At 33.4% G+C, this 15,709-nt stretch overlaps 1 protein-coding gene across 1 annotated transcript in view; it reads right to left on the bottom strand.

The window, feature by feature from the left end:
- The window catches only part of LOC107624760 (pectinesterase 3), a 3,928-nt gene continuing 1,918 nt past the window's right edge, over window positions 13,700–15,709 (bottom strand). The window contains exon 2 of the mRNA XM_016327217.2: window positions 13,700–14,586. Coding sequence (XP_016182703.1) covers window positions 13,895–14,586 — 692 coding nt within the window. The 3' untranslated portion in view covers window positions 13,700–13,894. The remainder of the gene's footprint in view (window positions 14,587–15,709) is intronic.

The raw sequence follows: 15,709 nt of genomic DNA, 5'->3' as shown, positions 1-15,709 counted from the left end.
TTATTAATCATGTATTATTTTTATTATAACTAAATATATTACAAAAAAATTATAACATAAAATCTAAAATTTTAACTAATCACATCAATTTTATATTAACTCTAACTATTTAAAAAAAAATACTCTACCTCTTCTAACATTTTAACTAATTACAAACACTTTTTAGTTATTTCAACACATATTTATAAAAATTAGAGCACTAATTACTTTACTAATATCTTAACTAAACTAAATTTTTAAACTACACTAACAAATTCCGTCTCTAAACAACACTAACAAATACTAATCAATACTTATACTAATTAAAGTTAATATTAAATAAATTAACTTATATAATTACATATATAAGATGATCTAAAAATTGAATAATGTGTTCTTCATGTTTAGTAAGATCACGAACCACCATTGTTACACTACAAAGAAAACGCTGAGTATCGTCGAATTTAGTATTATATTTACTGACGATTTTGACGTGAAATTCGTCAGGTCAAATCGTTATTGGTGGATTTTGAATTCCAACAGTAAATTCACCGTAATACTTGAAGGAAAATGGGGGAAATATGCGCGAAACGCTGCATGGGATTTACTGTCGGAGCAATCTACTGGTAAACCTATTTTAGTGAAACGTTGCATTTTGGTCATCCGCAACGAATTACCGTCGAATTTATTCGCCGATAAATCGGACGGTAATGATCCCTAAAATTTAAAGTGCGAACCTCTCTCCCCCTTCATTTCGAAACTACTCTCTCTCTAACCTCTCTTCTCCCTTTTTCTCTCTAGCCGCATTTGAACCCCGCCGCCGCCGCCGACGCCTCCCTCCTCTCCTTACACTTCCCGTTCGCCACCACGTGTCCATTGTAGTCGCCGTTGGGAACTCTAGCCTCCGTTGCAGCTGCCACTCTTTTCACTGCCAACGAGCGTTGTTCTTTGCGTCGCCAGCTTCGTCATCCGCTATTAGGTCTAGTTTCGTCATTGTCCGCTAGATCCATGTTAGTTAATTTTTTCTTGCTTAATTTTTTTTCTATTTTTAACCTGTTTTTATTTTTAAAAAAATGTGATTTGGTTAACTTATCATTTGGGAGTGTTGGAGATACAATATGCTTTGACAAATGACAGCTTGTAAGTCACACATACTTTTTGGTCAATATATAAAAATTTTTAATTTCATATAGTCTTTGTTAATCATTTAGCTAAGTTAAATAAAATTATTAAAGCATGACCCAAAAAAATATGACATTATCAAATAGGATAACTCCAAGTGTATGTCACATGAAATTGTGTTAGAAGTTCATAAATTGGAATTGAATCGCTATTAAATTTCGATTGCTCATGTGCTACTGTATAGACAAGTTTCTCTCATTTTTAATGGTTTTTGAATAATAAAGCATATATACATCAGGTTGCAAGCTTTAGAATAGAGAATCTTGTGATGAAAACATTTGTATATGTTAATGCATATATGATTTGTTTACTTTGAGTATTGGACCTCTGATCAAAGAAAATGGGCATAGAAAATGAATAAATTAGCGAGCTTCGTTAGTTGGTTCTAAATAAATGGTTTAATACAAGCTAAGCTTGTAGGTTCCACTCCTCAAAATTAATAAAAATAGTTAGAGAAGGTGATGGATAAAAAAATAAAAACAATGAGCTCAATATTCATCACATTTTGCATCATCGTAGCCTTGTCAAATTTTGTCATATTATAATTCTAATTCATAAGCTTTTATTCAATTTTCTAATTATTTATGACATAAGATCTGTTAATATTTAATAATTAGTTTGATAGTTTGATTAATCATTCAATAATCAGTTTTGCTTTTTGTGAATCTATTTCAAATTTTGCATATTGCTTTTGCATTGGATTTATGCATCTCACATTTTATTGCTTTGAATTTGAATTATGAAGTCTCTTTATTTAATTGAGTTTAATTCTTACGAAATTTATTGTATGTTGACTTATGCAGTGGGTTGAGATTAGTTGGATTTGTAGAAACCGTAAAGGTGGTTATATGTCCAATTTTAGGAGAAGTTATGTCCAGTTTTTTTGGGAAGTTTTGTTGAATGATTCATGTAGTTAATATGTGCTGATTAATATTAATAATACATTCTTTTTGCAGACATGACAACAGGTAGCAGAGGTAAATCGAGTGGATCTCATGGTTATGGTAGAGGGAGAGTTTCCACCAAATCTCCTGCGACTATTCAGTCCTCGTCCTCTACCCTGACTACCCCGTCGACCCCTGCGACGTCACAGGCGGGTCCAACGGACCAGTAATTCATCATGGCCTCAAACCCAAACTACGTGCCTCCTTCTGCTACGCTCCCTACAGATCCAGCGATGGAGCATGCGGTGGGTGATTCCTCCAGTGCTCCCGAGCAGGATGCCCCTCCACCACCGTCCGTTATCCGTCTGAGGATTTGGCCCGATGGCATGCAGGCATGAGTACATATAATTTTTTAATCTTAAGTTTATGCGTTTCTATGTGTTTGTTAATGTTATATTTTTTTCTCTGATAGGTTTGCACAAACAAATAATGCTTGCACACAGGAGAACTCCGAGGTCATTAAGTTGATGTACGATCATCCGTGGCAGACCTACACGCAGTCCCGGTTGAGACCAGAGATCGATGGTTTCAGAAGTGGGCGGTAAGAACCCAGTAATATTGAATTAATTAACTGTATTTGAACTGTATTTTATTTCGACTAACTAATGTTATTGAATCATTTTGTGCAGTTGAAATTCATATGGAATGCGGAGCATAATCTCATGATCAAGAAGATCTACGACCACCGGGCAGCTAAACTACTTCGGCAGATGATGAGCGACGTTGTAAGGGGTGCGGCCACCTAACATCATAGATCTGTTCAGCCATCAAGAAGGAACTGGAGGCCTATTTTGGGAATGATGAGGGGTTCAAGCGTCGCTGTCTGACGAACGCCGCTAACAGGGTTTCGCCCGGGTCGTCGAAGTATACAGGTGGATCAGTGACCTTCATGAAGACGAAGAGCATACTGGTACAAATTTTGTCATTGTTTAATGTTTTAGTATTTACTTGAATTAGTTGGTTAATTTGTTCATTTATTTTATTGGTTGATATATTAATCTGTAGTCTAAGTCGTTGGACCGTAAGGCGACCCTGACGAAGACTTTCAAGTATACCCAAACTTTGAAGGCCAACAAGGAGAGATTTGTTGACAAGCGGTTTGCGGCTCATTATGTGAGTTTAAATTAATCCTAAGTTTCAAATTTATTTGGTTTATAGTCAATTAACTGTTTATCATAATCACGACGTGTGTGGCATAGGAAGATTACACGCATAGGTTGGAGGTCGCGACCCAACAATCTTAGCTGCCTAATGGAAATGACGAAGCTGGCTCCGAGACCTTAGTGGTAGATCCTTAGAGGGTTTGGCGCGAGACCGCCTCTAAACCCCACAAGAATCGCCACTTTGGATCGATGTCGTTCTTCGCCAATGGCTTCCGCTCCTCCGTGTTGGCAGCTTCCTCTGCCTCTGCCTCTGCCACCAGGCTTGCCGATCTCTAGGAAGTTGTCGACTTGAGGGAGGAGATGCAGAAGCTGACACAGGAGCTTCACCAGCAAGCGTAACAATTTGAGCAGAGATACAACGACCTTCTTGCATGCGTGGGAGGAGCCGTTGCCAACAGCTCGGACCTAACGAAAAAGCTGGAGTAGCTAGATCAGTTGCGAGAGCAGATGGAGGCGTACAACAAGCAGATGCGCGCTGGAACCAACGATGCTGGAGGCAACGACATTGTTGGTTCTAGTGGCAATGCCGCTGGTGGAGCACCGACGTCAGCACCTACTTTGCTGCCTCAACAGGGAGACCACGACGACGACGACAACGACGATTACTGGGAACTGTAGGGCTTAGGGTTTTATTTTTTTGTGTGTCTACTTCATTGTATTCTACTTCTGTGACATTTTATTGTATTGAGACAATTTATTTTTAATAAAATAATTTGTTGATTTTCGCTAATTTTAGATTTTTGCTAACAATTTTGTTAACAAGAGTTTTAATTTGACTACTAATTGTGGCTTAACTGTACCAAAAAAATAAAAAAAAATAAAAATTATCCGACGGTAACTTGGTGCATAAACACGTGAAATGGCGCCAAAGTTTCTGACGATAATTATCAACTCAGTCTTGACAAATTCATTGAAAATAACGACAGAAAATTCGCCGATAATTAGCGTCGGATGAAAAAATCCGTCGGTAAGCAGTTTTCGACAACATTTATATCGTCAACTCCAAGACGACGGTAAATCCGACGGTATTCAACGTTTTTCTTGTAGTGTTACTTCACTCTTTTAAATTTGAAATTTTACTCCCAATAAAGCCTAGTGAAGCTTAGAATACCATCTAGCTCTTTCTCATTCTCTATTAATTTAGTGAGTGAAGATAAAAATGACTTGATCTCACTTTCCTTTGTTTTGGTAAAGCCAAATGAGGTTCAGTTTCTTTCGGGTCAAGAAAACAGAGAGAAGCGATGAGTCATGCATCCCCTCAAGCCAACTACATGGTGGACACTTGGCATCTCTCCACCAATTCGCCCCTTAGGATATTGCAAGGCTTCCATCGCCTTCTCATGAAATCTCGAAAATCCCCTCCCCCCGCCCCCCAAATCAAATTAGACCTCCATCTCCAACGTTTCCCTCGTTTTTTCTGGCACAGCCATAATTCGCACTCTTTATTTGAGTTTGATGATTGAATCCGGCGATTTCGACTCTCCCAATATTGTTTTCCTTAAAATTGGATTACACATCAAATAAGTCATTTCCAGCAAATACACAAAAATTAGCCGAATATTAAAAAAAAGGCATTAAAACATAAAAATATTTTTCAAAAGAAAAAAATTGAAAAAATGTTTCTATACTCACTAGTATTTATTATATTATATTCGACTATGCTACGTGTATACTAAAATTAGCTATTATCTGTTAATACTTACTAATATTTAAATAATCAATTATTTTTTAATTATTATATTATATATTCGTATTAAATTAGTAGGAGGCGGATAATCAGAATTTGTTATTTATCTTTATAATCATACCATATTATTTACTTTCTTGCCTATTATATTCATTTATTTGATCGGCCATGCATTATTGTTGGATAAAAGTAATAATTTCCATCTAAACATAGGGAAGTGTGATTTGATTTTATATACTCAATTATATATTGCTATTCAAAACAGAGCTGTTGAATTACTGGACATACAACAAAATAAAAGACTAAAAAGTAAAATCGTAAAAGAATTTACATGTCAATTTCCATTTTCAACAATTCAACGTAATTTTCTGCTTTACTTGCTGCATGAGCATGACATAGCAATGATATAATAAAAATGAACAATAAAATTGCACACAGGTGAAATCAAAAGATCAAGGTTAAAAAAATGAAAGTAGGGGTGCACAAGATTCGGTCCGGTTCGGACCGGATCCGATGACTTCGGGACTAATTTGGTCTGGTTTCGTTATGATCCGGTCAGACCTGAGATTTCAATAAATGGTCCCGGTTATTTATTAAATTGGATTCGGGCCAAGTCTCGGGTCACCCGGTTCCGGTCCGTTGGACCCGTGTAGTTGTTTGCTACTTAATATTTTGTTGTTATTAGTTGGTATGACACTATAAATTATTATTATTATATTAATCTTGTGTTGGTTGTTACTTGTTAACTTTGTTTTAATTGTCTTTTGAATTTTGAATGTTTAATGTGTAATTGATATAATTATTATTATGAAACTTTAAATGATTATTATTATATTCTAAATTATTATTATGTGAATGTTGCAATGTTATGGAATAATTATTTTGCAAAATTTAGAGGTTCAAAAGATATAGAATCTAATTTTTGGTGATATCATGATAAAGTTGATCAAGACCCGGACTTCACCCGGTCTAGACCCGGCTTAAGTGTGGCCCGAAAGTAACACGATTTCATCGGGTCTAGGATCGGGTAAGGATCTCATAAATAGACCCGGTCATTATTTAGGGTCGAATTCGGGTCACGGCGAACCCGGCTTCACTCGACTCCATGTGCACCCCTAAATGAAAGGATCTCGGGTTAAGGGGTGTTTAAGTCTATGCTCAAAAACTTATTTTGTCATACATATTTGAGTCATAAACTTGACGGTTTGCATATTTCGAGTTGGAATGAGTTATATCATTATTTTGAAATATTACAACCAAAATTGAAATGAATTGATTTTTTATAAAATATTACAACTTTATATATACCATAGTTGATTCATATTTTAATTAATATAAAATCATTGTTTCTATTATTTTTAAGATGACTATTCATATTAAAATATTTAAACTATTAGATAATTTAACTAAATTATTAAATATAATATGTGTTCGCATTTTAATTATCATTTTATACATATTTTTTCATAAGATAAAATTCTACATCTAAACAAAATTCTTATCCAAATTGTTGTAACAACTTTTCAAATCACGCGCTCCTTCTCCTTCTCATTCTCTATTTCTTTCTCCTTCTTCTCGTATTTCTTTTTCTTTTTCCAAATTCGCGCAGGTTTTTGTTCTCCTCCTATTTCTTCCAAATTTGTACACAGGGATTTTCTTTCCTTCTTCTCCTCCTCTTAGAGATTATCAATTCAATTCAGACAGCTGCGTCCATTCAATTCAAAATAATTCAATTTAATTCATAATGAACTGAATATGTTATAAAGGTGAAACAATTGTATAGTACTAAATGAACGGAACATTATTCATTATATAAAATCAAATTGAAAACAACTTTATGAATAATGAACCGAACACGTAACAATTGTATAGTACTAAATAAACGGAACATTATCCATTGTATAAAATCAAATTCAAAACAGGTTTTTGCATAATGAACTGAACACATTATTAAGGTGAAATAATTGTATAATACTAAATAAATGGAACATTATCCATTATATAAAATCAAATTCAAAACACCTGTGTCTACAATTTAGAGATAATCAATTCAATTCAATTCAGAACACCTGGATCTATTCAATTCAATTCAATTCATAATGAACCGAACATGTTATTAAGGTGAAACAATTGTATAGTACTAAATGAACGGAACATTATCCATTATATAAAATCAAATTCAAAGCAGGTTTCTGCATAATGAACCGAACACGTTATTAAGGTGAAACAATTGTATAGTACTATATGAACGGAATATTATCTACAATTTAGAGATTATCAATTTAATTCAATTCAGAATACCTGTGTCTATTCAATTCGATTGAAAAAATAATCTATTAGCAAAATGTTGGTGTTGTTGGTAATGACGATAATGAATGAGGAGAAGAAGAAGAAGAAAAGGAGGAAGAGGAGGAGAAACAGAAGAAGAATCTGCGTGCGCGAAAAAGGAGGAGGAGGAGGGAAAAAATAATCCATTAGCAAAATGTTGGTGTTGTTGATGATGACGATAACGAAAGAGAAGGAGGAAGAGGAAGAGGAGGTATACGTGAATTTGAAAGAAGAAGAAGCGCGTATAATGACGCTCTTTTAACGAGAGCGATTTTTGTTGATATTGGACCTACTTGAATAAACTTGAATGAAAAAATACTTGAATGTGTAACAATCATGTTTTTTATATTAATATTCACTCATTCTTAACTAATTATCAAGTCATATCCTAAAAAATTGATGAATAATTAACTGTGACAATTAATTAAGAATTTAATTAAAGTAACATTTTTTTAATATTTAAAAAAATCTTTTAATTTAAAAAATAAAAATAAAAACTGTTATAAAAATGTAAAAGAAATATTATCTTATTTTTACCAACATACACTTTTTAAACAATGATTATTACATTATGGTTACGATGACTATACAATTTTGGTTTAAAAAAATGTGATCTTATTTTTAGTATCAAAATTCATAGGTTAAGTACATTTTTCGTCCCTAAGATATTGGCTCAAAATTAAATTCGTCTTCGGTTTTTTTTTATTATTAAAATCATTCTCAACGTTACAAAACGTTATAAAATCATCCTTTTGTTCATGAACAATATTTTTTGGACAATTTTATCCTTAAATAAAAATAAAAATAAAAACATGTAACCAAACGCAGATCCCTCTTCTCTTCCTTTCTCATTCACAACAACAACCCTTCATCTTCTTCTTCTCATATCTTCTTTCTTCTTCTTCTTCTTCTTCTTCTTCTCACTCACAACAATAATAAACAGCTTAGGAACATATGTCACCTTTATATTGAACAACTCGTGCTGGAATCCCAGGAAAAGAATCTTCACCCACCTCCCATCTCACGGTAACCTTGATTTTGTACCATCAGCATGATAGAAATAAGAATCAATGGTCATATTCATCATAAACATGAATAAATAAATAATGAGGCTGCAAGAAATTGGAGCTTACCCTTGTTCAAAAAGGTCAAGATTATGAAACCTATGAATGTAAACAGCAACTTCATGAACATTATCTAAAACAGGGAGCTGGCTTGGCCTTTCAGGTCCAGGTTGGTGCTCAAGATTTCCCAACCTCTTTGTTGACAAATTCTTCTTATTTAGACCCACAAACCATCTCAGTCTCCGAAACATATGTAGTCACTAGCAACAGCAACAAATACAGTAATGAGCTTAATTACAAGACTGGTGATCATTCATCCGTTATCCTTCTAACCTTTCAATTGAATTGGATCAAAACCCCGCTACTGCAACAGAACCTAAAAAAGGATCCAACTTTTTCTCACCCACATCGGTTTCAACCCAATCCACACCCATTTGAGCTACCCATCAATCTAAATAATGTCAAAACTTTATGTGCTGGTTGAAGGTTAAAAAATTGGGGACCAAGATTGAAAAGAACAAAAGATCAAGCTACCCTTCATCTTCTTCATCATCTTCTTCGTCTTCTTCATCTTCACTTCCATGCGGTACAGAGAAGATCAAGCCCGTCCACTATCGAAGCGGCCATGGTCTAGGAGATCGGCGATGAAGACGGCGTATCTCTAGGCGGCGAAGTTGATGTAGATCTTCTGGAAGAGCCAACCGGTGTCGGTGAATGGGAGGAAGAGCGCAACAGAAAAGGAGTCGGCGCCAGAGGAGAGAACGGAATTGAGTCAGCACCGAAGGAAAACGTCAGCAACGATGCCCTTTCTCGCCGGCGGCGCCTTCTTCTTCCTCTTCGTTCTCCACCCTTCCCTCCTCTATGTTTGTGTTGTCGAAGGAAAATAACAAATGAGGGTAAATGATGGATGAAGGGCATTTTTGTCCAAAAATTAGAGAAATGACAATTTTATAATGTTTTGTAACGTTGTGGATGATATTAATAACGAAAAAAGATCGGGGACGGTTTTGATCTTGACCCAAGACCTTAGGAACGAAAAAAGTAGTTAACCCTAAATTATTCAAGCAACAAAATCAATTTAAATTTTATATATTATCGAATACATGATGCCTCGATGCATTATCACAAACAACCAAAACTCTAAAAATTGATTTGCAACAAATGAACGGCTTATAATTGGTAGTCACAAGAGAAGCGTGTAAGATTCAGAGAGAGGAGAGAAAAAATAACTCTAAAATAAGTGATGACAGTGATATAGAAGACTTAGAAGAAGAAGTAGAATCTATAAAATAGATTTTCAACTAGGTTTACAATATAGTGATGAAAAAACTGTAGTGGTCTTGCAGAACATTTATGCAACGAGATATCAAAAGAAAATATCAACACAGTTCACAATACAATAAAAAAATAACCAGAAGAATGTAGAGAGCGACGCAAAACTATGGCTAATTTCTTTTATAAGGAGTAGTGTGTATAGAGTATCTTTTGAAGAGTTAGTATTAGGGTCCATTTGGAAACCTTTTAAAAGTAATTTTTTTGAGCTTTTGACTAATGAAAAGTAGTAGTATTAATGCCTGATGCAATTTTCAAAACCAAATTACAGCTTTCTAAGAAGCTATTTAGGAACTTATAGAGAAGTTAAAAAAATGACTTCTCTCATAATACTACTACTTTTTATCACATTTCTTTTAAAATAAGTATTTTTAGAATTAAAAATCCAAATACAAAATAACTTATTTATAAGCTACTTTTAATATAGCTATTTATTGTTTAAACTATTTTTCCAAAAGAAACTTAATTAAGCTGTTTACCCAAACTGAGCAGTACTATGGTATTTTGATAAGGTATTTTGGTTGTTGGGCTTCAGTCTTTGGTTTTAATCGAGTAGAAGATGTTTTTTTATTTAGTTTTCGTATATGTCGAGTGTTTTCAGCGTGCCGTTTATTAGGATGGGATTTGTTGTTTTGATAGTTAGTTCAATTTATCTGTTTCATCGAATTCTTGTACTTTACTCTCTGTTTGTAGTCGAACAATTCACCTAAAAATAAAAAAAAAGAACGATAGAACTGTAGAAGGTAAAATCGATCTGTTATTAATTTTGAAAAATCAATATCTAAAAACGAATTCTACATAAAAAAAAATTTTTTTTCATTGAAAAATAGTTACAAAAAATTTTGATCAACAAAAAACCGAATAAAATGTTACCAAACGAAGTGCTTCACAAGCCTTTGAGCACATTATGGAGCTCAAAGATTCCACCAAAGTGCAATTACTTTCTCTACAATCTCTATGTGACACATAAAGTGTGGCCGATACTACTTGGAACTTCCTCTACCTCGATTTTAAAAAATATTTCTGTTTAAAAAGAGAGTTGCTATATATTCAAATTTTGTTGGCAATTAAATCTAACTAAATTAGTCCAAACTAAAAAAAAAAATAGTTTTATTAGTGGAACGTGAATATACACTCCAATTATGTAAATGTTCCTACATTTTTCTCTTTCTCCTCCTTCCTCTTCTACTTCTTTGTATTTCTCCTTTTCCTTCTTCGCATTTCTTTTCCTTCTTTTTCGTGTTTCTCCTCCTTTTTCTTTGCGTTCCTTCTTTTTTATTTTATTCCTCTCAAGAGAGTAAATCAAGAAGAATTTTGAGAAAATGAAATAAGAATAAGAAGATAAAGAAAAAAAGGATGAAAAAGAAAAAGAAAAAAATGACAAAGCGGAAGATGAGAAAGAGAAATTCAAGTGAAACAAAATCAAATGAACTTAAATTAAACTAAGAAATGAACCAAAATTTTTTAAAGAATAAAAATTTAGTCAATACTGAATAGCAGTATCAAGTGAATCTCAGTTAATTCACAAATAAACCGAAATTAGTTCAGATTTGAACAAAAACCAACTAAACAACTACACATGAACAAGTTCAACAAATTCAAGCGAGACGAAACCAAATGAACCTAAATTAAACTAAAAAATGAACCGAAATTTCTCAAGAAATAAAAAGTTTGGTCAATACTTAACAGCAACATCAAGTGAACATCGGTTAATTCACAAATGAACCGAAATGAGTTCATATTTGAACAAAAACTAACTAAATAATCACACATAAATAAGTTCAGCAAATTCAAACGAGAAGAAACCAAATGAACCTAAAATAAACTAAAAAAATGAACCAAAATTTCTTAAGAAATAAAAAAATTTGTCAATATTTAACAGCAGCAACAAGTAAACCTCAATTAATTCACAAATAAATCGAAATTAGTTCAAATTTGAACAAGCAGTAAAAAAACTCAATCATCAACAAAAACACATTGAATTCATTTCTAGATCCAAATGAACCTCAAATAAATTAAGAAATGAACCAAAATTATTTAATAATGATACCAAAGAAAATCAGAACTAATAAAGATGTTAGCAAAATGTTAGTATTGTTGGCAATGACGATAACGAAAGAAGAAGATGAAGCGACGACAGTGAACATGCGTGCATGAATTTAAAATATTGGGTTGAACTTGGTTAAAGTTATGACTTAGATGTAAAACTTTATTGGTTTGGAAAATAGAAGGTCGCAACTCTATTTTATTCACGTATGTTATAAACATTCATATTACATCAACCAATCAATCTATGTAAAAAAATATGTTAACGGTCTCAGATTAATAAATTTTGTAAACATGATTAACAATGTGTAAGTTTTAATTCAACAATTTTGTAAAGATATAAATTACTTCAACAAAAAGTTATTCAATATATTTAATTAAAGTTTTCATTAATGTCATTTAATCATTAACGCATATATTCAAATTTCAAACAAGTGCTTTCCCTTCAAGGTGAATAGGTCGATGTTAATTGTGTGGATTTAAAGTTTGGATTACTTTTCCAATCACGATTAATTAATAACAAGAAACGAAATATGGATAGTATTGATGAGAAATTGTGGTAAATTTTCTTATTGTATTGTCTGTACATTAATAAATATATATACAGAAGTTTCCTGTAAAATGTACAACCCCCCAAAATTGATGAAGAATCTATTGTAAATTTGATGCTAACTGAATGATGATTCACCAGAAGTCCATAACTAACAACTTTTAGAATGTGTAGATAAGAATATAAAAAAAAAAAAAGTAAACTATCATTTTTACCCACGAAAGTTTTAAATGCTGACAAATCTAGCAAAAAAAAGAAATTATTATTTGTATCCATAAAAGATGAATTTTATATGACAAAATTATCCAAACGTTGAAAATAAGCTAAAAACCCCAAATTACCTTTTTTCTAACCCTAATCTCAATACCCCTCACAAATTTCAACCCTCTCTTTATTCTTTTCATCAATTTTACCACCTCTTTCATCAACACCATCATCACCGCCACCGTCACCAACCGTCAGCCTCATCTTTCTCCTTCTCCACTGTCACAGCCATAAACTACAACAACTTCACTCTAACTTTTAATTTTACTTCTCATCATCACTTCTCCAATCCCAAATCCTATAAACACTCTATTACCGACATTACCATCATCACACTTCCTCCATCACTTTCAATACAATGTCAGAAGGAAAAGCACCTTTGGATGCTAAAAATTGAAACTTTGACAAGATCGCTTTGGTAGGGTCGCATATGAGTAACACAGAAATCTTGCACATGATAGTGATAATTTGGGAGAGTGAGAAACCGTAGACTTTGAAGAAGAGATGACGAAATCAGGCTTGATGGGAGTGTCAAAGAGAACGCACTTGTGTGCTCTGAGAGCGTTTTCATGGAAGAAACCGCACTTAGTGATGAGATAAGAGATAGTGAAAGAGTGGTGGTTATCGAAATGGAGGTGGTTGAGAAGAGGAATGAGTGGCAGCGTGTTTGTGATAGAAGAGGAGAAGAACACAAGGCGTAGAGCAGATGAGTAGTTGCAGGAAGTAAAGGTTGCAAGAAGTAAAAGATCATCACTATCGTTGTTGTTTATGGCTGTGGATAAAGAGAAACGTGAGTTTGAGGTTGGTGGAGGTGGAGATGATGGTAGTGTTGGTAAAAGAGGTGGTGAAATTTCTGAAAAGAATAAAGGAAGGGATGAGATTTGGAAGAAGGGAGTTGAGATTAGAATTAGGAGAAGGGTAATTTGGGGTTTTAAAATGATTTTTTAGTATTTGGATAATTTTGTTATATGAAACTCATGTTTTATAAGTACAAATGGTAATTTTCTTTTTTTGTGAGTTGTCAGCGTTTAAAACTTTTGTGTTTAGAAATGTACTCAAAAAAAAAAAAAAAACAGTAAAAACAAAAAATCAAGTTTCTTGGGCTGATCAGTCTTGTTTGTACTACCATTTTGGACCGATTGCTGTTTATGCTTCAATAATTAATTCCAACAATTTTACAAAATCATTCAAAATTAAGTCAATTAACAATGCGCGCAAGACAAGTCACATTCTTTCTTGGGACTACAATACAAGTTATTATACATCACAATTGTGTGAAAGAAAAGGGGATGAGAAAAATAAGATTAGTAGTTGATGCTATGCTCTCTATAATGTTGTATGATACAGTATTAGAATCATAAAGTAGACTCAAACTGAACAGAAGCATCTTTGAGCCACTCTTGGCCTTGAATGAATGACTGGACCGTGTACTTTCCTGCATCAAGATCAGTGAGAGTGGGCTTGTACCCAGCCCATTTAACCCTCTGGGTCAGATCTGACCCAGGCCCACTGTTCTGGTACTCAGCATAGAAAATGGTATTAGGAGGTTCTACATTGGGTATCCAACTTATCCACCCAATTGGCTTCAAAAATGAGCCAATCTCAGATTGCATGATCACAGTGGTGGAGTAATCTTTCCATGGCCTACCAAGGTATGTTGGGGCAGTGAGAGTAAGATTGTCCTTATCAAGGGTAGTGATTGTGGATTTCTGGATCACAATGCCAGTGTTCTGGTTAGGGTCCTTCTTTCCTTGGGCTGTAATGGTATTGAACTGGTTTGGGAGTGGCTGCCTTGGCATGATCTTGCAGCTTTGGAACACAACTGCTGCATTGCCAAATATGAAGTCTATGGTGCCTGTGATGTCACATTCACGGTAGAATTGGCGGTTGGAGTGGGCATATAGGGTGTCTTGGTAGCCAATGAATGAGCACCGGTAGAACACGGAGCGGTCTGAGCCGGACCGGAGCGCCACGGCTTGGTGCTTCGATGCGCCTGCGGTGTTTATGAAACCTATATCTTTAGCTATGAATCCCTTTCCTTTAACGGCTGCAAAGTTTAAACATGTTTTTATGGTAAGTGCTTCAACTTCACAGAATTCAATTCAATGTGCATTCAAATATCTTGTAAAAATTTAAAATGTTGTAGCTTTGTGTTCACTAATTAATTTATGTCTATATCAATATCAGCTTACAATCTAATTATTTACAATCACTCTTTATAAATGGGCTGAAGATAGACACAATACACCACAAAACATAATAGAATTGCTTAATAATAGAATTGCTTAATTCATGTAACTGATCTCACTTTGTAAGATAAAGCATTGTTGTTTATAATATTTGCAATGTGTTTTAAACCCTTGTTTACTAACTACCCTTAATTAGTTTTTGGAGGGTAAAAAAGTAAAAGTAAAAGTAATAATCCCCAAAGTGAAACTGAAATGGGCCAACTCAGGTTCACATGCAAATTTCAATTATGAAATATATTAAAACTAAAACCATGTGGTTCGACCAAAACACAAAAGTGAAAAGAGAAACTAAAACCACGTTACATGCCGGATACACAACATAATCGGATAATCCGGTAATGCTCACGAAAGCACATGCAATGATGCAAATATGCAATATGCTTATCATAAAATTTTGTCCCCTTTTAAGAATTAAAATCTAATCTCTCGTAATTAACATAGTAATAATTTTTTTGGTATACAAATATCATATCTCTTCCTTCTCTTCTACAAGAATAGCCAAGCAAGTTGAAAGTTAGCAAATTTGTCCGTCCAATGCCTCCCACTTTCACAATGTAACCAAAATTTTTAATATCTGTTCTTTCTTAACTATTTTACTAGGGAAAAAAAAAACCCACATTTTGTGTTCAAGGAAAAATAAAAACTTTAATATGTTTTCTTTCTCCATGAATTACATAATTTCCGTCAATTCATAATGCGCAACTTTTTATATTCATTTACTTTTGATTAAATTACTCTATTGTTCCTGTAGTTTTATCAAATTTTTAATTAGATTTTATATATTTTTTTAATTAAATTTTTATATTATTTTAATTTTGTAATTATGTTCTTTACATGTTAAAAATATTAAAATTAATATAATATTTTTACCAAAATACATACAGTCAAAAATTTAATTAAATTTTTAATTATAAATATCTT

The sequence above is a fragment of the Arachis ipaensis genome, chromosome B02 (genome assembly GCF_000816755.2).
Source record: "Arachis ipaensis cultivar K30076 chromosome B02, Araip1.1, whole genome shotgun sequence".
Taxonomy (NCBI): Eukaryota; Viridiplantae; Streptophyta; class Magnoliopsida; order Fabales; family Fabaceae; genus Arachis; species Arachis ipaensis.
The sequence above is the reverse complement of the archived record's forward strand: the minus strand, read 5'-3'. Positions and strand labels throughout refer to the sequence as shown.